The sequence below is a fragment of the Xiphias gladius genome, unplaced genomic scaffold (genome assembly GCF_016859285.1).
Source record: "Xiphias gladius isolate SHS-SW01 ecotype Sanya breed wild unplaced genomic scaffold, ASM1685928v1 HiC_scaffold_836, whole genome shotgun sequence".
Taxonomy (NCBI): Eukaryota; Metazoa; Chordata; class Actinopteri; order Istiophoriformes; family Xiphiidae; genus Xiphias; species Xiphias gladius.
Window position 1 is genome coordinate 1 of NW_024402559.1, and position 27812 is coordinate 27812.

General features: G+C 39.9%; 1 protein-coding gene and 1 long non-coding RNA gene across 2 annotated transcripts; both read right to left on the minus strand.

Annotated features, from left to right (window-relative positions):
• Positions 1 to 1757: 1757 nt before the first annotated feature.
• Positions 1758 to 3635, minus strand: LOC120787925 (armadillo-like helical domain containing protein 1). Its single transcript, XM_040123414.1, has 4 exons — positions 3543 to 3635; positions 2108 to 2185; positions 1920 to 2001; positions 1758 to 1800 (listed from the first exon to the last, which is right to left on the minus strand). Exons 1-4 carry the CDS (start codon positions 3594 to 3596, stop codon positions 1772 to 1774), a joined length of 243 nt encoding a protein of 80 aa, XP_039979348.1. The 5' UTR covers positions 3597 to 3635; the 3' UTR covers positions 1758 to 1771.
• Positions 3636 to 3649: 14 nt separating this feature from the next.
• Positions 3650 to 4286, minus strand: LOC120787926. Its single transcript, XR_005707114.1, has 3 exons — positions 4197 to 4286; positions 3816 to 3888; positions 3650 to 3670 (listed from the first exon to the last, which is right to left on the minus strand). It is a non-coding gene; the product is annotated as an uncharacterized LOC120787926 (long non-coding RNA).
• Between the last annotated feature and the right edge of the window lie 23526 nt (positions 4287 to 27812).

Consider the following 27812-nt stretch of genomic DNA (forward strand, 5'->3'; position numbering starts at 1 on the left):
TGTCATGAATGAATAATTTTTCTTAATTTGTCATGAATATAAATATGGCCAGACGGCCTTACAAGACCCCAAATATTCACAAAAGCCAGGACCAAAATGCAGCGTATACATTTCCAATAACAGAGAAAGTCCAAAAATGGAAAAATAACTTTATCCTCTTTCACAATTCAGTCTTCAGACCATCAGTCTGTACAAAAAAAATCATAAATTGCGGAAAAGAAAAACATACACTCCCTGCACTGGAGAAATCAGAATAAATACTAACTGAATACACAATCTTGCCTTCCTTTTCAGGCTTTGGAGACAAAGTTGGCAAACTTATAAACATCAAAATTAAACAACCCTTCCAGTGTTTGATCATCTGAACACCAAAACATTTCAGGGTTTCTGTTGAGTCATTTCATGGAAAATTAACTCTCTTAAATCAACATAGTTTGTACAGAACAAAAGAAAATGGGACTCCACTTCATCTAAGATCACACAGCTGGCACAACGCGCTCTCATCAGTGCAACTAAAGCTCTACGATTCGGGGCCATAATTCTGTTTGATATGCATATATGCCTTTAATTTTGGCTTTAATAAGGTATTGTCAACATGTCTTTCTTCAAACTTCGATAACAGTTTACTTTTGATAAAGTCAACATCAGAGCACAATGAAGTAAAGCTATATTGCCCACGTTGAACCGTGTGATTTTCTCCACATAACAATTTATTTATTCTAACTTCTGCCATTTTTATTAGACGATTCCCCAATCGATCATTTCAAATTGTCGTTTTACCAATGCTGGTACCCAGCCCATGTCTCTCTGGATTGCCGGAATAGGAGCGAATCTGTGAACCCCTAAAAAGTGTAATACATGGTGTATATTTCTCTTCTGTATAGAGTCTACATTTTTAGATTTTTTTTTTTTAAGCCCCCTGCAGCATAATCCAGCACTGGGGAGACACAAGCATCATAAAGCCGAGCGTAGGTCAAACAGCCAAGATCTTTACAAAGTAAACTGCTGTGGTCATGTTTGCGTACGGACACCGACTGACTGTGACTAACGCTGTGCGGGTTCACGTTCATGTAGACAAGCGACGCACCCGAAGTATCCGTCTGTTTGGGTAATACCTTAAGTAGCGTCAACATGGCCGCTATACCTTCTTTCACTGCTGTCCTTGTCCTCTTGCGCCTTGGTTTTGCCGTGTCTACCATTTCCTGACCGGCTCTTTTACCTCTCAGCATTGCTGAACGTAACCTGCTCATCGCCACACGGCTTATGCAGCGACGTGTCTCATTTCTCGTTTACCTCGTGGGTTCAGTTTGATTCCCGCCGCCTTCAGGACGGGACAGTCGCTGCTCGTCCAATCCGCTGCCAGGAAACAGGGGCTGTGGGTGTGACGTCATCTCCGGTGGGAGATTGGTTAGTATTTTCGATCGCCATCATCGCCCTGGGGCAGGGGATGCATTTATTTCATTAGTGCATATTCAAAATAACCAAAAATACTAAAATCTCCATATGATTGATCAAAACCACATGAAGTTTAAGCAAAAAAACAAAAAAAAACAATCCAGTGTAAAACTTTCTTAAACCTGGGCATAGATAATAATATAATGTACTTTTCTAAGGAATCATATGTAAAGATTCAAATTAATAACTTTTTTCATGATTCAACAAATGAAAAAAGGCAGGCAAGGAAAGTTAACATTTAAACTGTCTTTTATTAACACACAAACACAACATTTGCAGAATCTGGACCATTAAAATGATTTAAGTGTTCCTCTGGTCAGCCTTCGGAGTTGTCACCATCCAAAACTGGAATGCAAAGATTAAGAAGAAAAAAATATATTATTCTCACATAGTAGAGCAAACTGAGAGGGAGAAAAGACAAACTTTTGACCAACCTTAAGATAAGAACTTATTACAATCATTACCTTCAGAGATGTTAACTTTGTTAGTTAGCAGGATTTCTGCTTGTGCTTCGTCCAGATTCATGTACAAAGTCTCAGCTTTGTGCTGTAGAAACAGGGTGAATGGATTTGTTAGTACTGCCTTCAAGCAGCTTTCACACTGACCTTTTAACCAATGCTATCCTAGTATTTAGTAGGTTATTAATTCTTACCATAAAGGCTGCAAACAGCCTACTGCCCATGACTCTCTGCACATGTTCCTCTATAACTGGGAATGAGCGGACAAAGTGCTATAGGCAGAAATGACAGCAGACATTCACGTTAGTATGTACATGTGTATGAATACGTCATGTTATATGTCGAGCGATACGGCGCTACGTGAGAAACATTGACCAGGGGCGTTGTAGTGAGGGGAATGGTGGAACCAGGAGTGAGGATACCCAACATGAGGAGGGCTGTCAAAAAGCCTGGAAATTTCCTGAAAAGCTGAAGTTTTTTGTTTTTTTACCTGCAATTTTGATTTTCTTATTTTAAATATAATTCAGAAAGCTAATAAAGTTATTAGCGTCACTGTTTCCGAATGGTTTAGTATTGGTACATCCGATCAGCTGCTGGTCCATCGTCACGGTCTTCTAATGTTGCCGAGCATTTCAGACAAGCTCAGCTCATAAAGTTAGTATCAGTTGGTCAGTTTCGGAGCATTGCAGGGTCATATCCTGTGCTTTCGGTTTTAATACTGGTGATACAATTTTTGTATGTATTTGAATCGTACTTTGAAGTTTCTAAAGTTTTATTATGCTACTTCTATGTTGCAACAGACTGGGCTGGTACTTGGTGCAAACAAGCTTAAGTCTGCAAATAAAATATGAGTTCAGTGAGATCTTATTCTGTCGTCGGTAATACAGGAATCCTCTCTGAGTGTAGGAGGAGGAGTAAGATGACTTTCCACCTTCGTCTCACGTCCCGGATATAACGAAGACCTAAAAACTGTGACCTTCTATAATATTCTTCATAGTGAAAGCTTCACACAGTAATTACAATATGATGAGAAATGATTGTGCAGACTTACATAAGTATGCAATAAACCCCGTAATAACCACCGTAACATGCAAGTGTTTACATGTTGATTCACGTGTTACAGTGGATATGTTAAAAAGGAAAGGGGGCCCACTGACACTGCTCATATACAGGGCCCAGATTTTTGTGATACACCCCTGACGGTGACCAACCCAAAACGTGTCCATACACAGACTCCAACTTGAAGAACTCTGCTCTACAGTTTTTTGACCCTGCTTGTTCTGTGCTCCAGCCTTTGTTTACACCCAGTTTTGTGGTTTGTACATTCCATGGAACATTTTTTTTTTTTTTTAATGTAAGAAGAAAAACAACGGGTTTTACTGGAACACAAATTATTGAGCTGTATTTAACCGTATAATAAATCTGAACAATCTTGGCATTTTATTGGAAGTATGTATTTTACTACATTTCACAGTCGCAGCCCCAGTGGCTTTTTAAATGTGGCAAATAATCACTACACAGCCTATGTAGAAATCAACATAGTGCACAGTAGACCGTCTTTGGAAATCAAACGTGTGTGTGTGTGTATGCACATGCACAAAGAGCACGTGTAACAAAACAGGCAGGTACCTCCAAGGCAAGGCTGGCTTGTTTTTGGGCATCAGTGTGTTCTCTGTTGCCCATAGCATATAGGAGATGCTGGATCACTCCAAGAGAGAGAAGCTCACGAAAGCTCTTGATCTTCCTCAGCCAGCGACCTTCAACACATTCAACATCATGTAAATAGATGTCTGACTGTCTGACAATAACTAAAACTATTACACTGAGATAATAAAATGTATGATAACATAATATACTGCAGTTCATTCTTATAATATTTTTTTCTTTACTTGATGACCATACCGTAGAGCTTTAGCTGCAGCAGCTTGTTGCACAAACACAGGCAGAGATCCAGTCGTTTTGATCATCTCAGCCTCTGATGGGATTGTATGTGTCAACAAAACATGTGATAACATCTTGTTGATGTCGCAAATTAGGTCTCCGAAAAAATGCTACGACATTAATAAACGAGTTTGGTGTTGTCTGTTTCAGAAGTTGAGAGAAGATTAGGGAAGACACCATCAAAATAACTCGTGTGGTCTGAGTTTCCTAACGGAAATTCACTTCTTATCACTGATAAGTCTAAAGGGGTCACTGTATCCGTCTTTGGAAAGACAGTTTACTTTAATTTGCTAGACTTTTAAAAAAATTAATAAATAACAGACATCCAAACCAAAGTGTCACCTTCTGTGATCTGGTGTGGCTTTACTTCTTCTTTAGCAGGCCTCAGCAGAGCCACCAGGCCACTGAGCAGCGCTGGTCTCACATCATAACAATTAAAGTTAACCTGGGATATGGCAGAAAAACCAATGCTTTATGGAGATCGTCTTCCATAGAAAAACGATAGCACTGGTTTGTTAACTGCCTAAAATGATCTATGTTCATATTAACCTGAAAATTAGTGTCACGTTGCTATAATGCTTCAAAGCATGTTGGAGAGGATGTGAGGTGGATGGTCGGACAAACAACGTGTTTGACTTTGACATGGGAGGCTTCTGTTTGCATCCCGTTTCCTGTTGTCAGCATCACTTGTGTTTTTTTCTCCATGACCACAGGTGTCCTCTAATCTTTAACCGTTTTGTGTTTCAATTTAACCAAACCTAAACCATCTGTGAAGTCACTTATAACCATTTTAAATTACCTTTAACAGCTCAGATCAAAAAGCAACATATCTTGAAGTTGGTTTGGAGGATTTGTTGAGTTCATGGCACAAAACAGGAAGAAGCTGCTGTTTTCCATCTACAACCTAAATTTCAAAGAGTTAAGCAACCTGTCAGATGATGGATACAGAGAAACATTGAGTGAAATAATAACTTCATACTCGAGGTCTTCACGGGTCCATTTGGTTCTGAAGAAACAAGACCCGACCCGGCACCGAGTTGGGTTTCTGCTCTGTCTAATCGCGTTGGGTCAGGCGTCATTTTACTGCTGCTGGTCTTGTAACTGACTGTATATCAATATATCCAATACCGGGGGGATCTGAATGGATCCGAGTGGATCTGAGCGTCCGCTGTATCAGGTGTTATTGAGGTGAGAGGAAAATTAGACCTGTGAACTTGTGTTACGCAAATTCTCTGCTGCTGGTGAAGAATGAAATAGAGACTTCTGTGGGCCGACAATGTTTTTATTTTCAAAGAAAATGAAGAAAGACCCCAAGCATGCGTAGAACTAAGCATTTATACCTGAGGAAACACCCCCTACCCAAGGGTGGTTTTTCACACCCTTTTGTCTACCGTGGATATCGGTGCCGACTCCCTACGGTGTGTTCCACACGCGAAGCTGAGTAAAATATGATCAACGGTGTCAAGCTTTGTGATTCGATCAACAAGAATAACAACTTAAATGTTCATTTTGCACTTTGGTTCATTCAGTGTAAGTGATGTGAAGTGGCCTAAATTCTGTGAAGGCTAAAAAAATATTATTATAAGCAAAGTAATCTCGCAGTTGATCTAGGAAACTGTATTGAGTAGTGGGTATTAGCCCCTTAAAAGGTTTAGGCAGAAGAGGATAATGTGCCCAGGTTACTGGTTTTATATGGTTTTAGATGGTTTTAAATTTAAAAAAACATTCTTCACTTCATATTTTTTTTATTGCTTAATCAAGTAGTTTAAAAAATGTTAAAGGAAAGGAAAAATGAATGAAAATGATTAAAGGAGTGGAAAAGAACAAATGAAATAAAAATTGAGTGCTTCAGTCTTCGATTTGGTCACTTCAGTTTTGTCAGTGTTTAGTCTGACTGGAACAATCACTGTTTTAAGTGGCCTTCTCTGCTGGGTAAGTTCACCCTTGTCCTCCATCCAGACTCCCCTTCCTTCTCTTTCCTGGGGAGGTTTTGTCAGAGCCTGAAGCCTCTTCATCGTCCCTTTTCCTCTTCTTTAGTGGATCGGACTGGGTCCCTTCTGGGAAGTTGAGTAGTTCTAAAAAAAGGGCGTTTGTTTGGTCACCAAGATAATACTGGTAAACTATCTCATCATACATGATACATGATTGTGATTTATTCCCATCAAATACCTCCCTATGTCAAATCTTAATGAGCAATTCTGGGAATGGGTCAAATTTTTTTTTTCCATTAAGAGCCATCATGACATTTTATCATACAACAGATGAGACGATAGTTGATTGAAAATAAATTGATCACAAGTGCCATAGGTGAACTTACTTTTGACACTGGCCTCAAGTTGTTTGTTGAGGTTCATGCTTCTCTTCTTCTTTGCAGGGGAGTCGTCATCTGAGGTTATGCACAGATCAGCATCATCCCTCTTTCTTTTTTGCAGCGATGTGTTTGCTGCGCTCATTTTCCCAGTTGTCCTTTTGAGCGTGGCTGCCAGGCATTCGCTCCTCCTTTTCCTTGCTCGGGAGGTCCCTGGGCTTTGATGTCAATCAAAAAATAAATGTTTAAATTTCTTGGATCTTAAAGCAGTAGTTTCACATTTTTTGCTTTTCTTGCCGAGAGTAAGATTTTAAGATCGATACCACTCTCATGTCTGTGCATTAACTGTGGATCTCTGAATGTTGACTAGCCTTCGTCAGCTCTAGCTCCATAGTTAATGAGAGCGGTATCATTTTTCTCATTGAACTCTCGGCAACAAAACCAAATGGGAATATGTACTCAAATGTTGAACTGTTCTTCTTCAATATTGAATAATCGATACAGGGAGATATTTCAAACACCTACCTGTTGCCACACTCTGGATCGTCATCAGCCTTCCTTTTTCTTTTTTTTGCTGCACCGTTTTCCCCGCTGACGGTGGTGCACTGGAGGAAGGGATGCTCCTTCTGGTTCAGCCCAGCAGAGTTGTCCTCGTTGGGAACACTGTCAGCCGAGCTCAGACACTGACAGATGCTCATCAGCTCAACACTTGATTTCACGCTGCAAAAAAACCAACTGATGAGCCAAAGCACTTCATCTATATCTATATCTATATCTATATCTATATCCATTAGCACAGAGATACACACAGCACTTGAACACACACTTACTGGGGGCTGTTGTCGAATGTACCGACAATGTGGCTCATCGTTATAAATGGATGCTGAAGAATTTGGTTCGGTGTAATTCTTTCAGTCGCATCCACCGTCAACATCCGTGTTAGCAGGTTGACAAAACTTGCCCGGTCACATTCATCAGCACCAGCATCTTCTCCTGAGAGCTTATGAGGCGCCTTGTACAGGATCAGAGGGAAACAAAAGAATAAGAAAATCTGAACATTTTTCTTATATGTGCTCATATTTGAGTTATAAAACCAAAAGAGATCTTCTACCGTCATGAGATCATCCAGGCTGGTAACGGTGCGCGGGGCGAAAGTTAAATTTCTCGCTTCAAGTGTTGACTAAAAAAAAGAAAGTGTTTCAGTTAGCTATTTGCTCCAAATGCAGTGAATGGCACTGGGGAAAGACACATAAATTTGGACAGCTATAAACACAGCTAAATGACGGCCAAATAATCTTACCTTAAATCTCCACGTGTGAGGTTCCACCTTTGAATATTTTGCTTTGAAAAACTGTTGCGTATACAGTCCAGCATTCAGCAAAAGGTCTGGTGGATATCCAACCGTGTAAACGATATGTCTCATCTGTGAGCAAAAGACAAATGTTGAAGCATACTGATCTTTGGTGATCAGGCAATATGTGTGAATTTGCACTTTTATCAATCAAACATACAGATAAAGTGTCTCTGGCTTGACTCATTGTTTGTCTCAATAAAAGATCTTAATAAATTGCTAGAAATCAAGCACTGGAATATAGCTTATCGCTCACTATTCTAACCCAATGTGCAGTTTAAAAAAAAAAAGGATATATACATAGACACTATGGCTGAAATTGACATGTTTGTTGTGTTTATGTGTGACACTGTGTAATGCTGACCATGTCATATTCATCATTGCCAGGGAAAAGTGGAACGCCCAGGAGCATTTCAGCAGCAATGCAGCCCAGAGACCATACATCAATAGCCTCGTCGAAGGGAGCTCCCAGCAGGATCTCTGGAGACCTTAGAAGAAGAGAAACACCAACATATTACCAAGGTTAAGAAGACTAACTAAGAAGTAGACAAGTAAACTCCTGCTTACTGTCAACATTTTACTGTCAGTTTCTTCAATTACAATGGCTTGGTGAAACATACGCCTGAATAAAAACCTGAGATGCCAGAGTACAGGACTTGTTTAATGTGATAGCCTTTCTGACACAGCTGTCCCAGATATACAGATGTGCTGTCAGTTACTTACCTGTACCATTGGGTCTGAAGAGTCACGCCTGTCTGTGCCTCGAAATCAGTAAGAGCTAAGCCAAAGTCGATGACTTTCACTCTCAGTGGCTGCCTTAAATGGTCCACCATCATGATATTTTCGGGCTTTAAATCTGCATGAACGATCCTTGCGCCCACAGAAACTCGAAGGCTGCAGCCAGCTGAAATCACGAATAACAGCTACAATCAACTGTACTGCGGTGTTAATTACGACAACAAAACCTAAGACAACACGTGTCCATCCATGCATGTTTTTCCACAATGATAATGCAGCGATAAGAAATACAAAATGTGTATTTTTTTACACACCTACAACAAAATATACTACACTTTTTGTCATACATTTCCACACTTGTGCATTAAATGATATGAACAGTTAAAACCCCTATTTCCCACAGATAGTTTTGAGATAGACCAACATGTGAAGCCTCAGTGATAGTACACACTAAAGATGATGACTGGAAGAACTGAAGATGTGCATTTATCCACCACTATCTACCATCTCTAGTCTTTAGGGAGATTTCTTGTCTTAACATAGTAAAAAATCTTTCATCATTTGTTATTTTACAAAACAAAAAATGTTTATTTTATCGCCACTTGCAGTTTAAGAAGACAGATGTATTTTGATGGAAGTTGCAACGGGGATTTTGAAAAAAAATGTAATACATGCACTTTAGAGATCAAATACACCCTTCACCCTACAATGCAATTTGTGTACCAAGTGCAGTATCACAAAAACAAACCTGTTGCATAATGGGGCGGATCTCCTTCAACGCAAGAGACTGATGCTGGCTCCTATGCAGGAATTCAAGCAGGTTTATGTCCAGTTTCTCAAACTCAAGACAGTAATGTCCCTTGTAGGTGAAGGAGTCGTTCCATCTGATGATGTTAAACTTGTCTGAGTCGAGCTCTTTCATCTTTTTAAGGATAGCCTCCTGGGATCATAGGAGATGTTAGAGAGAGATTTGACGTAAATGCAATGTGTTTTTGAAGAATTATTCAAGTCCGATGTTGATAGACAGAATTTGTGTTGCACCTCTTCCTTTGCTTCCTCAATGCAGCTCTTGCTTTGGAAGATTTTTAAAGCCACCGTTTCATTGGTGGATAACTTCCTGCATTGGGTGACCAGTCCATAGACGCCACTCCCCAGGAGTTCCTGCACCTCGTAATTTGAAGAGGCGGAGGAAATCAGGTCTCCTATGACGACCTCAAGGCCCGGGTTTTCAGCCATGGCGAAAGATGAAATCTTCTGTTGATTTCTCACACCTGAGAGGAGAGTAAAAAAGAAGGAATTTAGACACACAAAGCCACGTCTCATCTCACAGAGCCTGACAGCCAGTACCCATGTACATAGCAAAAAAGTTTACAGGCAGGGAGGCCATTCATCAAGCTCTGTCAGGATCAACCAATCATCTGTCATCTTAATCTTAAAAATCCACCAAAAACACTAAAACTAAAGCTTCAACCACATAAATCTACATTGCAGACCTATAAATATTGCTCACTTCTACTGCTACTGTTACTCCTTAAATATATCTACATATTTATTGTAATCGTTAATCAAAAATGAACCCACACCGTAAACTATGTAAAAACACATAATAAAACTAATACTAACGAACATGAAAACATCCTTTACTCCTCCCACCAATCTGATACGGGCCTGCTCTTGATGAATTCATGATCCCATCCCTGCTCAAATAATTTTGCGTCGTGTTACTAATACACTGTATCTGCTTATCTATTTATGTCTGTTTTCACCGTTAGGTCTGAAAAACAATCTGCCGTTCTCACCTGCACTAGTTGTCGCCCAAGTGGAATTAAATACTGGGTTGACAAAATGTGATTTTATATCTACATTGCAATCAAATGCTCTTGAAAGCTTGAACAAGTGTCATGTGGAAAATGTAATCAACATACCAGAAGGTCACTCCAAGTCACGCGATGTCAGCGATGTTTTGTGTCGAATGTCAGTGAATAACAACTGCGACTAGGCGAAATGGTTGAAGGTTTTCTTCAAGTTAATGCGCCGACAAACAAAGTTGAACTGACTGAAATGATGAAGCTTAATGCTGATCATACTTCTGTCACTGAGACAACATTCTGTTCCATCATTATGTCATCATCATCAAAGCTGGTTCTCACGGCAACCTGTGCTGAAAAGGTTCCTAACATTCAACTGGAAGAAAACGGCCAGGGAAAATCTCCCTTCATGTGTCCACAACGTTTAAGGATGCAGCCGTTCTGTCTTTGCACACCATCATGATTTCACATAAATTTAGCCTGTTATCAGTGTCTAACAAAACTGATTTTCAGCCAGGCTGGAAAGTCTGCTAAGCAATGTGCGTTTTCTCTCTTCATACGGTGCATGCTGCAGTTCTGACATGTACAGTGTATACACTCACCTGCCAGTTTATTAGGTACACCTAGCTAAACCTAACCAAGTCTAATACGACAGTACTGCAATAAATGCGACATTCATGAACTTTGTAATGTTCAGTTTCTGAAGAGACTGACCTTTATGATCAGATTTGTAGTTTGTGCTGCTGTTGAACTGTATTTCATTATACTATTATTGAGTCCACCCCATTGATATCAGTGAGGGCAGGGTAACTGAAACAGCGCTCTGTATAATGGAAACACAGCTCAACAGGACCACAAACCACATCCTCCACAATGATCACTCAGTTCAACTACAGACCATCTTGCGATGGGATCATACCGGCCACGATGCCCGTCAACATGTTGAAGTTCAGACCCATGAGTGCTCAGTGGTCATTAGTACATTATTACACGAGTAGCCGGTACTCATGGGTCGGACCACACCCATCTTCAGACTCCGCCTTCATTGTGTTCGCAGCCACACACCTGTAAAGTTTCATGACTGAATCTCGCACGGTTGTGAGGCAATCACAGTGACAACATCTGTTCAGACAGATACCTGCCAAAGTACTCAAAACCGCCTCTGTAGTTTTTCCCACTTTAATAGGTGTTTCCAGGACCACATTTAGCCATGATGACCGAACAGACAAACTCACAAGGTGAATACGATATCAGCAACGCTCCCTGCTTTACATTCAGTGTCACTGGGTCAGATATGGCAGAAAAACCGATGCTTTATGGAGATCGTCTTCCACAGAAAAACGACAGCACTGGTTTGTTAAATGCCTAAAATGATCTATGTTCATATTTAGCTGGCAAGGATCTCTTGTGTCGGTGTGTATTACAAGTGTTGTCTCTCAGAAGCAAAGGGAGAAGAAGTGTCACATCATTATAATGCTTCAAAACATGTTGGAGAGGATGTGAGGTGGATGGTCGGACATACAACGTGTTTGACTTTGACATGGGAGGCTTCTGTTTGTATCCCGTTTCCTGTTGTCAGCATCACTTGTGTTTTTTTCTCCATGACCACAGGTGTCCTCTAATCTTTAACCGTTTTGTGTTTCAACTTAACCAAACCAAAACCATCTGTGAAGTCACTTATAACCATTTTAAATGACCTTTAACAGCTCAGATCAAAAAGCAACATATCTTGAAGTTGGTTTGGAGGATTTGTTGAGTTCATGGCACAAAACAGGAAGAAGCTGCTGTTTTCCATCTACAACCTAAATTTCAAAGAGTTAAGCAACCTGTCAGATGATGGAGGCAGAGAAACATTGAGTGAAATAATAACTTCATAGAGGAGGTCTTCACGGGTTCATTTGGTTCTGAAGAAACAAGACCTGACCCGGCACCGAGTTGGGTTGGGTTGGGTCCAAATTCTATTCAGTCTTATTGGGTTGGGACAAGTCATTTTTTTTTTTGGTCTTGGGACTGTGTGGGAAAGGAAAATTAGACCTGTGAACTTGACAGCTCACTGGACCTTTGTTCTGACGAGGGAACTGAAGCTGAGCTTATTTTAGAAAAATCAGCAGCCTACAAGATTTATACTATTAAATGACAGGTTTTTTTTGGAATTTGTTTTACAGATATTAAAGAGTTTAAAATATTGTCTTTTGTCTATTTATGGCCCAGTTGGCTACAGAATGTTTTATTGTTGGTGCAGGAGGTGGAAATAGGACTTTACAATATTTACATACATTTGTCTTTGAAGAGAATTATTCAGGTTTCTGTGACCGTTTATTCATTCTTAGGCCATTATTATTATTGTTATCATTATAATCATTATTATATTGCTGCTCTTTATTTCCACTGTGGTTACTTGTTTACTGATTGACTTTATTGATAGATCATCATGTTGCTGCACACAAAACACTGGACTTTAAGATGAGACTGCTGTTGTTCCTTTTAACAGTAAAAACAATCTTTCTATGACCTTAACCACAGGTTTATTATGGTAACCATGACAAAGTACTTATTTTAACCCAAACCATGATCTTTCCCTGAACTTAACCAAGTTGTTTTTCTACCTAAACCTAGCCAGACCTTTACCACAGCATTGTCACAACATAAAAGGGTTAGTTATGTATTTGTCAACATTGATTTGGAAACAGTTATGTAAAGCTGAGTAAAATATGATCGACAGTGTCAAGCTTTGTGCTTCAATCAACAAGAATCTACAACCTAAATTTCAAAGAGTTAAGCAACCTGTCAGATGATGGAGGCAGAGAAACATTGAGTGAAATAATAACTTCATAGTGGAGGTCTTCACGGGTCCATTTGGTTCTGAAGAAACAAGACCTGACCCGGCACCGAGTTGGGTTGGGTTGGGTCCAAATTCTATTCAGTCTTATTGGGTTGGGACAAGTCATTTTACTGCCGCTGGTCTTGGGACTGTGTGGGAAAGGAAAATTAGACCTGTGAACTTGACAGCTCACTGGACCTTTGTTCTGACGAGGGAACTGAAGCTGAGCTTATTTTTGGAAAATCAGCAGCCTACAAGATTTATACTATTAAATGACAGGTTTTTTTTGGAATTTGTTTTACAGATATTAAAGAGTTTAAAATATTGTCTTTTGTTTATTTATGGCCCAGTTGGCTACAGAATGTTTTATTGTTGGTGCAGGAGGTGGAAATAGGACTTTACAATATTTACATACATTTGTCTTTGAAGAGAATTATTCAGGTTTCTGTGACCGTTTATTCATTCTTAGGCCATTATTATTATTGTTATCATTATAATCATTATTATATTGCTGCTCTTTATTTCCACTGTGGTTACTTGTTTACTGATTGACTTTATTGATAGATCATCATGTTGCTGCACACAAAACACTGGACTTTAAGATGAGACTGCTGTTGTTCCTTTTAACAGTAAAAACAATCTTTCTATGACCTTAACCACAGGTTTATTATGGTAACCATGACAAAGTACTTATTTTAACCCAAACCATGATCTTTCCCTGAACTTAACCAAGTTGTTTTTCTACCTAAACCTAGCCAGACCTTTACCACAGCATTGTCACAACATAAAAGGGTTAGTTATGTATTTGTCAACATTGATTTGGAAACAGTTATGTAAAGCTGAGTAAAATATGATCGACAGTGTCAAGCTTTGTGCTTCAATCAACAAGAATCTACAACCTAAATTTCAAAGAGTTAAGCAACCTGTCAGATGATGGAGGCAGAGAAACATTGAGTGAAATAATAACTTCATAGTGGAGGTCTTCACGGGTCCATTTGGTTCTGAAGAAACAAGACCCGACCCGGCACCGAGTTGGGTTTCTGCTCTGTCTAATCGCGTTGGGTCAGGCGTCATTTTACTGCTGCTGGTCTTGTAACTGACTGTATATCAATATATCCAATACCGGGGGGATCTGAATGGATCCGAGTGGATCTGAGCGTCCGCGGTATCAGGTGTTATTGAGGTGAGAGGAAAATTAGACCTGTGAACTTGTGTTACGCAAATTCTCTGCTGCTGGTGAAGAATGAAATAGAGACTTCTGTGGGCCGACAATGTTTTTATTTTCAAAGAAAATGAAGAAAGACCCCAAGCATGCGTAGAACTAAGCATTTATACCTGAGGAAACACCCCCTACCCAAGGGTGGTTTTTCACACCCTTTTGTCTACCGTGGATATCGGTGCCGACTCCCTACGGTGTGTTCCACACGCGAAGCTGAGTAAAATATGATCAACGGTGTCAAGCTTTGTGATTCGATCAACAAGAATAACAACTTAAATGTTCATTTTGCACTTTGGTTCATTCAGTGTAAGTGATGTGAAGTGGCCTAAATTCTGTGAAGGCTAAAAAAATATTATTATAAGCAAAGTAATCTCGCAGTTGATCTAGGAAACTGTATTGAGTAGTGGGTATTAGCCCCTTAAAAGGTTTAGGCAGAAGAGGATAATGTGCCCAGGTTACTGGTTTTATATGGTTTTAGATGGTTTTAAATTTAAAAAAAAACATTCTTCACTTCATATTTTTTTTATTGCTTAATCAAGTAGTTTAAAAAATGTTAAAGGAAAGGAAAAATGAATGAAAATGATTAAAGGAGTGGAAAAGAACAAATGAAATAAAAATTGAGTGCTTCAGTCTTCGATTTGGTCACTTCAGTTTTGTCAGTGTTTAGTCTGACTGGAACAATCACTGTTTTAAGTGGCCTTCTCTGCTGGGTAAGTTCACCCTTGTCCTCCATCCAGACTCCCCTTCCTTCTCTTTCCTGGGGAGGTTTTGTCAGAGCCTGAAGCCTCTTCATCGTCCCTTTTCCTCTTCTTTAGTGGATCGGACTGGGTCCCTTCTGGGAAGTTGAGTAGTTCTAAAAAAAGGGCGTTTGTTTGGTCACCAAGATAATACTGGTAAACTATCTCATCATACATGATACATGATTGTGATTTATTCCCATCAAATACCTCCCTATGTCAAATCTTAATGAGCAATTCTGGGAATGGGTCAAATTTTTTTTTTCCATTAAGAGCCATCATGACATTTTATCATACAACAGATGAGACGATAGTTGATTGAAAATAAATTGATCACAAGTGCCATAGGTGAACTTACTTTTGACACTGGCCTCAAGTTGTTTGTTGAGGTTCATGCTTCTCTTCTTCTTTGCAGGGGAGTCGTCATCTGAGGTTATGCACAGATCAGCATCATCCCTCTTTCTTTTTTGCAGCGATGTGTTTGCTGCGCTCATTTTCCCAGTTGTCCTTTTGAGCGTGGCTGCCAGGCATTCGCTCCTCCTTTTCCTTGCTTGGGAGGTCCCTGGGCTTTGATGTCAATCAAAAAATAAATGTTTAAATTTCTTGGATCTTAAAGCAGTAGTTTCACATTTTTTGCTTTTCTTGCCGAGAGTAAGATTTTAAGATCGATACCACTCTCATGTCTGTGCATTAACTGTGGATCTCTGAATGTTGACTAGCCTTCGTCAGCTCTAGCTCCATAGTTAATGAGAGCGGTATCATTTTTCTCATTGAACTCTCGGCAACAAAACCAAATGGGAATATGTACTCAAATGTTGAACTGTTCTTCTTCAATATTGAATAATCGATACAGGGAGATATTTCAAACACCTACCTGTTGCCACACTCTGCATCGTCATCAGCCTTCCTTTTTCTTTTTTGCAGCGATGACTTTGCTGCGCTCATTTTCCCACTTGTCCTTTCGAGCGTGGCTGCCAGGCATTCGCTCCTCCTTTTCCTTGCTCGGGAGGTCCCTGGGCTTTGATGTCAATCAAAAAATAAATGTTTAAATTTCTTGGATCTTAAAGCAGTAGTTTCACATTTTTTGCTTTTCTTGCCGAGAGTAAGATTTTAAGATCGATACCACTCTCATGTCTGTGCATTAACTGTGGATCTCTGAATGTTGACTAGCCTTCGTCAGCTCTAGCTCCATAGTTAATGAGAGCGGTATCATTTTTCTCATTGAACTCTCGGCAACAAAACCAAATGGGAATATGTACTCAAATGTTGAACTGTTCTTCTTCAATATTGAATAATCAATACAGGGAGATATTTCAAACACCTACCTGTTGCCACACTCTGGATCGTCATCAGCCTTCCTTTTTCTTTTTTTTGCTGCACCGTTTTCCCCGCTGACGGTGGTGCACTGGAGGAAGGGATGCTCCTTCTGGTTCAGCCCAGCAGAGTTGTCCTCGTTGGGAACACTGTCAGCCGAGCTCAGACACTGACAGATGCTCATCAGCTCAACACTTGATTTCACGCTGCAAAAAAACCAACTGATGAGCCAAAGCACTTCATCTATATCTATATCTATATCTATATCTATATCCATTAGCACAGAGATACACACAGCACTTGAACACACACTTACTGGGGGCTGTTGTCGAATGTACCGACAATGTGGCTCATCGTTATAAATGGATGCTGAAGAATTTGGTTCGGTGTAATTCTTTCAGTCGCATCCACCGTCAACATCCGTGTTAGCAGGTTGACAAAACTTGCCCGGTCACATTCATCAGCACCAGCATCTTCTCCTGAGAGCTTATGAGGCGCCTTGTACAGGATCAGAGGGAAACAAAAGAATAAGAAAATCTGAACATTTTTCTTATATGTGCTCATATTTGAGTTATAAAACCAAAAGAGATCTTCTACCGTCATGAGATCATCCAGGCTGGTAACGGTGCGCGGGGCGAAAGTTAAATTTCTCGCTTCAAGTGTTGACTAAAAAAAAGAAAGTGTTTCAGTTAGCTATTTGCTCCAAATGCAGTGAATGGCACTGGGGAAAGACACATAAATTTGGACAGCTATAAACACAGCTAAATGACGGCCAAATAATCTTACCTTAAATCTCCACGTGTGAGGTTCCACCTTTGAATATTTTGCTTTGAAAAACTGTTGCGTATACAGTCCAGCATTCAGCAAAAGGTCTGGTGGATATCCAACCGTGTAAACGATATGTCTCATCTGTGAGCAAAAGACAAATGTTGAAGCATACTGATCTTTGGTGATCAGGCAATATGTGTGAATTTGCACTTTTATCAATCAAACATACAGATAAAGTGTCTCTGGCTTGACTCATTGTTTGTCTCAATAAAAGATCTTAATAAATTGCTAGAAATCAAGCACTGGAATATAGCTTATCGCTCACTATTCTAACCCAATGTGCAGTTTAAAAAAAAAGGATATATACATAGACACTATGGCTGAAATTGACATGTTTGTTGTGTTTTATGTGTGACACTGTGTAATGCTGACCATGTCATATTCATCATTGCCAGGGAAAAGTGGAACGCCCAGGAGCATTTCAGCAGCAATGCAGCCCAGAGACCATACATCAATAGCCTCGTCGAAGGGAGCTCCCAGCAGGATCTCTGGAGACCTTAGAAGAAGAGAAACACCAACATATTACCAAGGTTAAGAAGACTAACTAAGAAGTAGACAAGTAAACTCCTGCTTACTGTCAACATTTTACTGTCAGTTTCTTCAATTACAATGGCTTGGTGAAACATACGCCTGAATAAAAACCTGAGATGCCAGAGTACAGGACTTGTTTAATGTGATAGCCTTTCTGACACAGCTGTCCCAGATATACAGATGTGCTGTCAGTTACTTACCTGTACCATTGGGTCTGAAGAGTCACGCCCGTCTGTGCCTCGAAATCAGTAAGAGCTAAGCCAAAGTCGATGACTTTCACTCTCAGTGGCTGCCTTAAATGGTCCACCATCATGATATTTTCGGGCTTTAAATCTGCATGAACGATCCTTGCGCTCCACAGAAACTCGAAGGCTGCAGCCAGCTGAAATCACGAATAACAGCTACAATCAACTGTACTGCGGTGTTAATTACGACAACAAAACCTAAGACAACACGTGTCCATCCATGCATGTTTTTCCACAATGATAATGCAGCGATAAGAAATACAAAATGTGTATTTTTTTACACACCTACAACAAAATATACTACACTTTTTGTCATACATTTCCACACTTGTGCATTAAATGATATGAACAGTTAAAACCCCTATTTCCCACAGATAGTTTTGAGATAGACCAACATGTGAAGCCTCAGTGATAGTACACACTAAAGATGATGACTGGAAGAACTGAAGATGTGCATTTATCCACCACTATCTACCATCTCTAGTCTTTAGGGAGATTTCTTGTCTTAACATAGTAAAAAATCTTTCATCATTTGTTATTTTACAAAACAAAAAATGTTTATTTTATCGCCACTTGCAGTTTAAGAAGACAGATGTATTTTGATGGAAGTTGCAACGGGGATTTTGAAAAAAAATGTAATACATGCACTTTAGAGATCAAATACACCCTTCACCCTACAATGCAATTTGTGTACCAAGTGCAGTATCACAAAAACAAACCTGTTGCATAATGGGGCGGATCTCCTTCAACGCAAGAGACTGATGCTGGCTCCTATGCAGGAATTCAAGCAGGTTTATGTCCAGTTTCTCAAACTCAAGACAGTAATGTCCCTTGTAGGTGAAGGAGTCGTTCCATCTGATGATGTTAAACTTGTCTGAGTCGAGCTCTTTCATCTTTTTAAGGATAGCCTCCTGGGATCATAGGAGATGTTAGAGAGAGATTTGACGTAAATGCAATGTGTTTTTGAAGAATTATTCAAGTCCGATGTTGATAGACAGAATTTGTGTTGCACCTCTCCCTTTGCTTCCTCAATGCAGCTCTTGCTTTGGAAGATTTTTAAAGCCACCGTTTCATTGGTGGATAACTTCCTGCATTGGGTGACCAGTCCATAGACGCCACTCCCCAGGAGTTCCTGCACCTCGTAATTTGAAGAGGCGGAGGAAATCAGGTCTCCTATGACGACCTCAAGGCCCGGGTTTTCAGCCATGGCGAAAGATGAAATCTTCTGTTGATTTCTCACACCTGAGAGGAGAGTAAAAAAGAAGGAATTTAGACACACAAAGCCACGTCTCATCTCACAGAGCCTGACAGCCAGTACCCATGTACATAGCAAAAAAGTTTACAGGCAGGGAGGCCATTCATCAAGCTCTGTCAGGATCAACCAATCATCTGTCATCTTAATCTTAAAAATCCACCAAAAACACTAAAACTAAAGCTTCAACCACATAAATCTACATTGCAGACCTATAAATATTGCTCACTTCTACTGCTACTGTTACTCCTTAAATATATCTACATATTTATTGTAATCGTTAATCAAAAATGAACCCACACCGTAAACTATGTAAAAACACATAATAAAACTAATACTAACGAACATGAAAACATCCTTTACTCCTCCCACCAATCTGATACGGGCCTGCTCTTGATGAATTCATGATCCCATCCCTGCTCAAATAATTTCGCGTCGTGTTACTAATACACTGTATCTGCTTATCTATTTATGTCTGTTTTCACCGTTAGGTCTGAAAAACAATCTGCCGTTCTCACCTGCACTAGTTGTCGCCCAAGTGGAATTAAATACTGGGTTGACAAAATGTGATTTTATATCTACATTGCAATCAAATGCTCTTGAAAGCTTGAACAAGTGTCATGTGGAAAATGTAATCAACATACCAGAAGGTCACTCCAAGTCACGCGATGTCAGCGATGTTTTGTGTCGAATGTCAGTGAATAACAACTGCGACTAGGCGAAATGGTTGAAGGTTTTCTTCAAGTTAATGCGCCGACAAACAAAGTTGAACTGACTGAAATGATGAAGCTTAATGCTGATCATACTTCTGTCACTGAGACAACATTCTGTTCCATCATTATGTCATCATCATCAAAGCTGGTTCTCACGGCAACCTGTGCTGAAAAGGTTCCTAACATTCAACTGGAAGAAAACGGCCAGGGAAAATCTCCCTTCATGTGTCCACAACGTTTAAGGATGCAGCCGTTCTGTCTTTGCACACCATCATGATTTCACATAAATTTAGCCTGTTATCAGTGTCTAACAAAACTGATTTTCAGCCAGGCTGGAAAGTCTGCTAAGCAATGTGCGTTTTCTCTCTTCATACGGTGCATGCTGCAGTTCTGACATGTACAGTGTATACACTCACCTGCCAGTTTATTAGGTACACCTAGCTAAACCTAACCAAGTCTAATACGACAGTACTGCAATAAATGCGACATTCATGAACTTTGTAATGTTCAGTTTCTGAAGAGACTGACCTTTATGATCAGATTTGTAGTTTGTGCTGCTGTTGAACTGTATTTCATTATACTATTATTGAGTCCACCCCATTGATATCAGTGAGGGCAGGGTAACTGAAACAGCGCTCTGTATAATGGAAACACAGCTCAACAGGACCACAAACCACATCCTCCACAATGATCACTCAGTTCAACTACAGACCATCTTGCGATGGGATCATACCGGCCACGATGCCCGTCAACATGTTGAAGTTCAGACCCATGAGTGCTCAGTGGTCATTAGTACATTATTACACGAGTAGCCGGTACTCATGGGTCGGACCACACCCATCTTCAGACTCCGCCTTCATTGTGTTCGCAGCCACACACCTGTAAAGTTTCATGACTGAATCTCGCACGGTTGTGAGGCAATCACAGTGACAACATCTGTTCAGACAGATACCTGCCAAAGTACTCAAAACCGCCTCTGTAGTTTTTCCCACTTTAATAGGTGTTTCCAGGACCACATTTAGCCATGATGACCGAACAGACAAACTCACAAGGTGAATACGATATCAGCAACGCTCCCTGCTTTACATTCAGTGTCACTGGGTCAGATATGGCAGAAAAACCGATGCTTTATGGAGATCGTCTTCCACAGAAAAACGACAGCACTGGTTTGTTAAATGCCTAAAATGATCTATGTTCATATTTAGCTGGCAAGGATCTCTTGTGTCGGTGTGTATTACAAGTGTTGTCTCTCAGAAGCAAAGGGAGAAGAAGTGTCACATCATTATAATGCTTCAAAACATGTTGGAGAGGATGTGAGGTGGATGGTCGGACATACAACGTGTTTGACTTTGACATGGGAGGCTTCTGTTTGTATCCCGTTTCCTGTTGTCAGCATCACTTGTGTTTTTTTCTCCATGACCACAGGTGTCCTCTAATCTTTAACCGTTTTGTGTTTCAACTTAACCAAACCAAAACCATCTGTGAAGTCACTTATAACCATTTTAAATGACCTTTAACAGCTCAGATCAAAAAGCAACATATCTTGAAGTTGGTTTGGAGGATTTGTTGAGTTCATGGCACAAAACAGGAAGAAGCTGCTGTTTTCCATCTACAACCTAAATTTCAAAGAGTTAAGCAACCTGTCAGATGATGGAGGCAGAGAAACATTGAGTGAAATAATAACTTCATAGAGGAGGTCTTCACGGGTTCATTTGGTTCTGAAGAAACAAGACCTGACCCGGCACCGAGTTGGGTTGGGTTGGGTCCAAATTCTATTCAGTCTTATTGGGTTGGGACAAGTCATTTTACTGCCGCTGGTCTTGGGACTGTGTGGGAAAGGAAAATTAGACCTGTGAACTTGACAGCTCACTGGACCTTTGTTCTGACGAGGGAACTGAAGCTGAGCTTATTTTAGAAAAATCAGCAGCCTACAAGATTTATACTATTAAATGACAGGTTTTTTTTGGAATTTGTTTTACAGATATTAAAGAGTTTAAAATATTGTCTTTTGTCTATTTATGGCCCAGTTGGCTACAGAATGTTTTATTGTTGGTGCAGGAGGTGGAAATAGGACTTTACAATATTTACATACATTTGTCTTTGAAGAGAATTATTCAGGTTTCTGTGACCGTTTATTCATTCTTAGGCCATTATTATTATTGTTATCATTATAATCATTATTATATTGCTGCTCTTTATTTCCACTGTGGTTACTTGTTTACTGATTGATTTTATTGATAGATCATCATGTTGCTGCACACAAAACACTGGACTTTAAGATGAGACTGCTGTTGTTCCTTTTAACAGTAAAAACAATCTTTCTATGACCTTAACCACAGGTTTATTATGGTAACCATGACAAAGTACTTATTTTAACCCAAACCATGATCTTTCCCTGAACTTAACCAAGTTGTTTTTCTACCTAAACCTAGCCAGACCTTTACCACAGCATTGTCACAACATAAAAGGGTTAGTTATGTATTTGTCAACATTGATTTGGAAACAGTTATGTAAAGCTGAGTAAAATATGATCGACAGTGTCAAGCTTTGTGATTCGATCAACAAGAATAACAACTTAAATGTTCATTTTGCACTTTGGTTCATTCAGTGTAAGTGATGTGAAGTGGCCTAAATTCTGTGAAGGCTAAAAAAATATTATTATAAGCAAAGTAATCTCGCAGTTGATCTAGGAAACTGTATTGAGTAGTGGGTATTAGCCCCTTAAAAGGTTTAGGCAGAAGAGGATAATGTGCCCAGGTTACTGGTTTTAGAGCAAATTTAAAAAAACATTCTTCACTTCATATTTTTTTTATTGCTTAATCAAGTAGTTTAAAAAATGTTAAAGGAAAGGAAAAATGAATGAAAATGATTAAAGGAGTGGAAAAGAACAAATGAAATAAAAATTGAGTGCTTCAGTCTTCGATTTGGTCACTTCAGTTTTGTCAGTGTTTAGTCTGACTGGAACAATCACTGTTTTAAGTGGCCTTCTCTGCTGGGTAAGTTCACCCTTGTCCTCCATCCAGACTCCCCTTCCTTCTCTTTCCTGGGGAGGTTTTGTCAGAGCCTGAAGCCTCTTCATCGTCCCTTTTCCTCTTCTTTAGTGGATCGGACTGGGTCCCTTCTGGGAAGTTGAGTAGTTCTAAAAAAAGGGCGTTTGTTTGGTCACCAAGATAATACTGGTAAACTATCTCATCATACATGATACATGATTGTGATTTATTCCCATCAAATACCTCCCTATGTCAAATCTTAATGAGCAATTCTGGGAATGGGTCAAATTTTTTTTTTCCATTAAGAGCCATCATGACATTTTATCATACAACAGATGAGACGATAGTTGATTGAAAATAAATTGATCACAAGTGCCATAGGTGAACTTACTTTTGACACTGGCCTCAAGTTGTTTGTTGAGGTTCATGCTTCTCTTCTTCTTTGCAGGGGAGTCGTCATCTGAGGTTATGCACAGATCAGCATCATCCCTCTTTCTTTTTTGCAGCGATGTGTTTGCTGCGCTCATTTTCCCAGTTGTCCTTTTGAGCGTGGCTGCCAGGCATTCGCTCCTCCTTTTCCTTGCTTGGGAGGTCCCTGGGCTTTGATGTCAATCAAAAAATAAATGTTTAAATTTCTTGGATCTTAAAGCAGTAGTTTCACATTTTTTGCTTTTCTTGCCGAGAGTAAGATTTTAAGATCGATACCACTCTCATGTCTGTGCATTAACTGTGGATCTCTGAATGTTGACTAGCCTTCGTCAGCTCTAGCTCCATAGTTAATGAGAGCGGTATCATTTTTCTCATTGAACTCTCAGCAACAAAACCAAATGGGAATATGTCCTCAAATGTTGAACTGTTCTTCTTCAATATTGAATAATCAATACAGGGAGATATTTCAAACACCTACCTGTTGCCACACTCTGCATCGTCATCAGCCTTCCTTTTTCTTTTTTGCAGCGATGACTTTGCTGCGCTCATTTTCCCACTTGTCCTTTCGAGCGTGGCTGCCAGGCATTCGCTCCTCCTTTTCCTTGCTCGGGAGGTCCCTGGGCTTTGATGTCAATCAAAAAATAAATGTTTAAATTTCTTGGATCTTAAAGCAGTAGTTTCACATTTTTTGCTTTTCTTGCCGAGTAAGATTTTAAGATCGATACCACTCTCATGTCTGTGCATTAACTGTGGATCTCTGAATGTTGACTAGCCTTCGTCAGCTCTAGCTCCATAGTTAATGAGAGCGGTATCATTTTTCTCATTGAACTCTCGGCAACAAAACCAAATGGGAATATGTACTCAAATGTTGAACTGTTCTTCTTCAATATTGAATAATCGATACAGGGAGATATTTCAAACACCTACCTGTTGCCACACTCTGGATCGTCATCAGCCTTCCTTTTTCTTTTTTTTGCTGCACCGTTTTCCCCGCTGACGGTGGTGCACTGGAGGAAGGGATGCTCCTTCTGGTTCAGCCCAGCAGAGTTGTCCTCGTTGGGAACACTGTCAGCCGAGCTCAGACACTGACAGATGCTCATCAGCTCAACACTTGATTTCACGCTGCAAAAAAACCAACTGATGAGCCAAAGCACTTCATCTATATCTATATCTATATCTATATCTATTAGCACAGAGATACACACAGCACTTGAACACACACTTACTGGGGGCTGTTGTCGAATGTACCGACAATGTGGCTCATCGTTATAAATGGATGCTGAAGAATTTGGTTCGGTGTAATTCTTTCAGTCGCATCCACCGTCAACATCCGTGTTAGCAGGTTGACAAAACTTGCCCGGTCACATTCATCAGCACCAGCATCTTCTCCTGAGAGCTTATGAGGCGCCTTGTACAGGATCAGAGGGAAACAAAAGAATAAGAAAATCTGAACATTTTTCTTATATGTGCTCATATTTGAGTTATAAAACCAAAAGAGATCTTCTACCGTCATGAGATCATCCAGGCTGGTAACGGTGCGCGGGGCGAAAGTTAAATTTCTCGCTTCAAGTGTTGACTAAAAAAAAGAAAGTGTTTCAGTTAGCTATTTGCTCCAAATGCAGTGAATGGCACTGGGGAAAGACACATAAATTTGGACAGCTATAAACACAGCTAAATGACGGCCAAATAATCTTACCTTAAATCTCCACGTGTGAGGTTCCACCTTTGAATATTTTGCTTTGAAAAACTGTTGCGTATACAGTCCAGCATTCAGCAAAAGGTCTGGTGGATATCCAACCGTGTAAACGATATGTCTCATCTGTGAGCAAAAGACAAATGTTGAAGCATACTGATCTTTGGTGATCAGGCAATATGTGTGAATTTGCACTTTTATCAATCAAACATACAGATAAAGTGTCTCTGGCTTGACTCATTGTTTGTCTCAATAAAAGATCTTAATAAATTGCTAGAAATCAAGCACTGGAATATAGCTTATCGCTCACTATTCTAACCCAATGTGCAGTTTAAAAAAAAAAAGGATATATACATAGACACTATGGCTGAAATTGACATGTTTGTTGTGTTTTATGTGTGACACTGTGTAATGCTGACCATGTCATATTCATCATTGCCAGGGAAAAGTGGAACGCCCAGGAGCATTTCAGCAGCAATGCAGCCCAGAGACCATACATCAATAGCCTCGTCGAAGGGAGCTCCCAGCAGGATCTCTGGAGACCTTAGAAGAAGAGAAACACCAACATATTACCAAGGTTAAGAAGACTAACTAAGAAGTAGACAAGTAAACTCCTGCTTACTGTCAACATTTTACTGTCAGTTTCTTCAATTACAATGGCTTGGTGAAACATACGCCTGAATAAAAACCTGAGATGCCAGAGTACAGGACTTGTTTAATGTGATAGCCTTTCTGACACAGCTGTCCCAGATATACAGATGTGCTGTCAGTTACTTACCTGTACCATTGGGTCTGAAGAGTCACGCCCGTCTGTGCCTCGAAATCAGTAAGAGCTAAGCCAAAGTCGATGACTTTCACTCTCAGTGGCTGCCTTAAATGGTCCACCATCATGATATTTTCGGGCTTTAAATCTGCATGAACGATCCTTGCGCCCACAGAAACTCAAGGCTGCAGCCAGCTGAAATCACGAATAACAGCTACAATCAACTGTACTGCGGTGTTAATTACGACAACAAAACCTAAGACAACACGTGTCCATCCATGCATGTTTTTCCACAATGATAATGCAGCGATAAGAAATACAAAATGTGTATTTTTTTACACACCTACAACAAAATATACTACACTTTTTGTCATACATTTCCACACTTGTGCATTAAATGATATGAACAGTTAAAACCCCTATTTCCCACAGATAGTTTTGAGATAGACCAACATGTGAAGCCTCAGTGATAGTACACACTAAAGATGATGACTGGAAGAACTGAAGATGTGCATTTATCCACCACTATCTACCATCTCTAGTCTTTAGGGAGATTTCTTGTCTTAACATAGTAAAAAATCTTTCATCATTTGTTATTTTACAAAACAAAAAATGTTTATTTTATCGCCACTTGCAGTTTAAGAAGACAGATGTATTTTGATGGAAGTTGCAACGGGGATTTTGAAAAAAAATGTAATACATGCACTTTAGAGATCAAATACACCCTTCACCCTACAATGCAATTTGTGTACCAAGTGCAGTATCACAAAAACAAACCTGTTGCATAATGGGGCGGATCTCCTTCAACGCAAGAGACTGATGCTGGCTCCTATGCAGGAATTCAAGCAGGTTTATGTCCAGTTTCTCAAACTCAAGACAGTAATGTCCCTTGTAGGTGAAGGAGTCGTTCCATCTGATGATGTTAAACTTGTCTGAGTCGAGCTCTTTCATCTTTTTAAGGATAGCCTCCTGGGATCATAGGAGATGTTAGAGAGAGATTTGACGTAAATGCAATGTGTTTTTGAAGAATTATTCAAGTCCGATGTTGATAGACAGAATTTGTGTTGCACCTCTTCCTTTGCTTCCTCAATGCAGCTCTTGCTTTGGAAGATTTTTAAAGCCACCGTTTCATTGGTGGATAACTTCCTGCATTGGGTGACCAGTCCATAGACGCCACTCCCCAGGAGTTCCTGCACCTCGTAATTTGAAGAGGCGGAGGAAATCAGGTCTCCTATGACGACCTCAAGGCCCGGGTTTTCAGCCATGGCGAAAGATGAAATCTTCTGTTGATTTCTCACACCTGAGAGGAGAGTAAAAAAGAAGGAATTTAGACACACAAAGCCACGTCTCATCTCACAGAGCCTGACAGCCAGTACCCATGTACATAGCAAAAAAGTTTACAGGCATGGAGGCCATTCATCAAGCTCTGTCAGGATCAACCAATCATCTGTCATCTTAATCTTAAAAATCCACCAAAAACACTAAAACTAAAGCTTCAACCACATAAATCTACATTGCAGACCTATAAATATTGCTCACTTCTACTGCTACTGTTACTCCTTAAATATATCTACATATTTATTGTAATCGTTAATCAAAAATGAACCCACACCGTAAACTATGTAAAAACACATAATAAAACTAATACTAACGAACATGAAAACATCCTTTACTCCTCCCACCAATCTGATACGGGCCTGCTCTTGATGAATTCATGATCCCATCCCTGCTCAAATAATTTCGCGTCGTGTTACTAATACACTGTATCTGCTTATCTATTTATGTCTGTTTTCACCGTTAGGTCTGAAAAACAATCTGCCGTTCTCACCTGCACTAGTTGTCGCCCAAGTGGAATTAAATACTGGGTTGACAAAATGTGATTTTATATCTACATTGCAATCAAATGCTCTTGAAAGCTTGAACAAGTGTCATGTGGAAAATGTAATCAACATACCAGAAGGTCACTCCAAGTCACGCGATGTCAGCGATGTTTTGTGTCGAATGTCAGTGAATAACAACTGCGACTAGGCGAAATGGTTGAAGGTTTTCTTCAAGTTAATGCGCCGACAAACAAAGTTGAACTGACTGAAATGATGAAGCTTAATGCTGATCATACTTCTGTCACTGAGACAACATTCTGTTCCATCATTATGTCATCATCATCAAAGCTGGTTCTCACGGCAACCTGTGCTGAAAAGGTTCCTAACATTCAACTGGA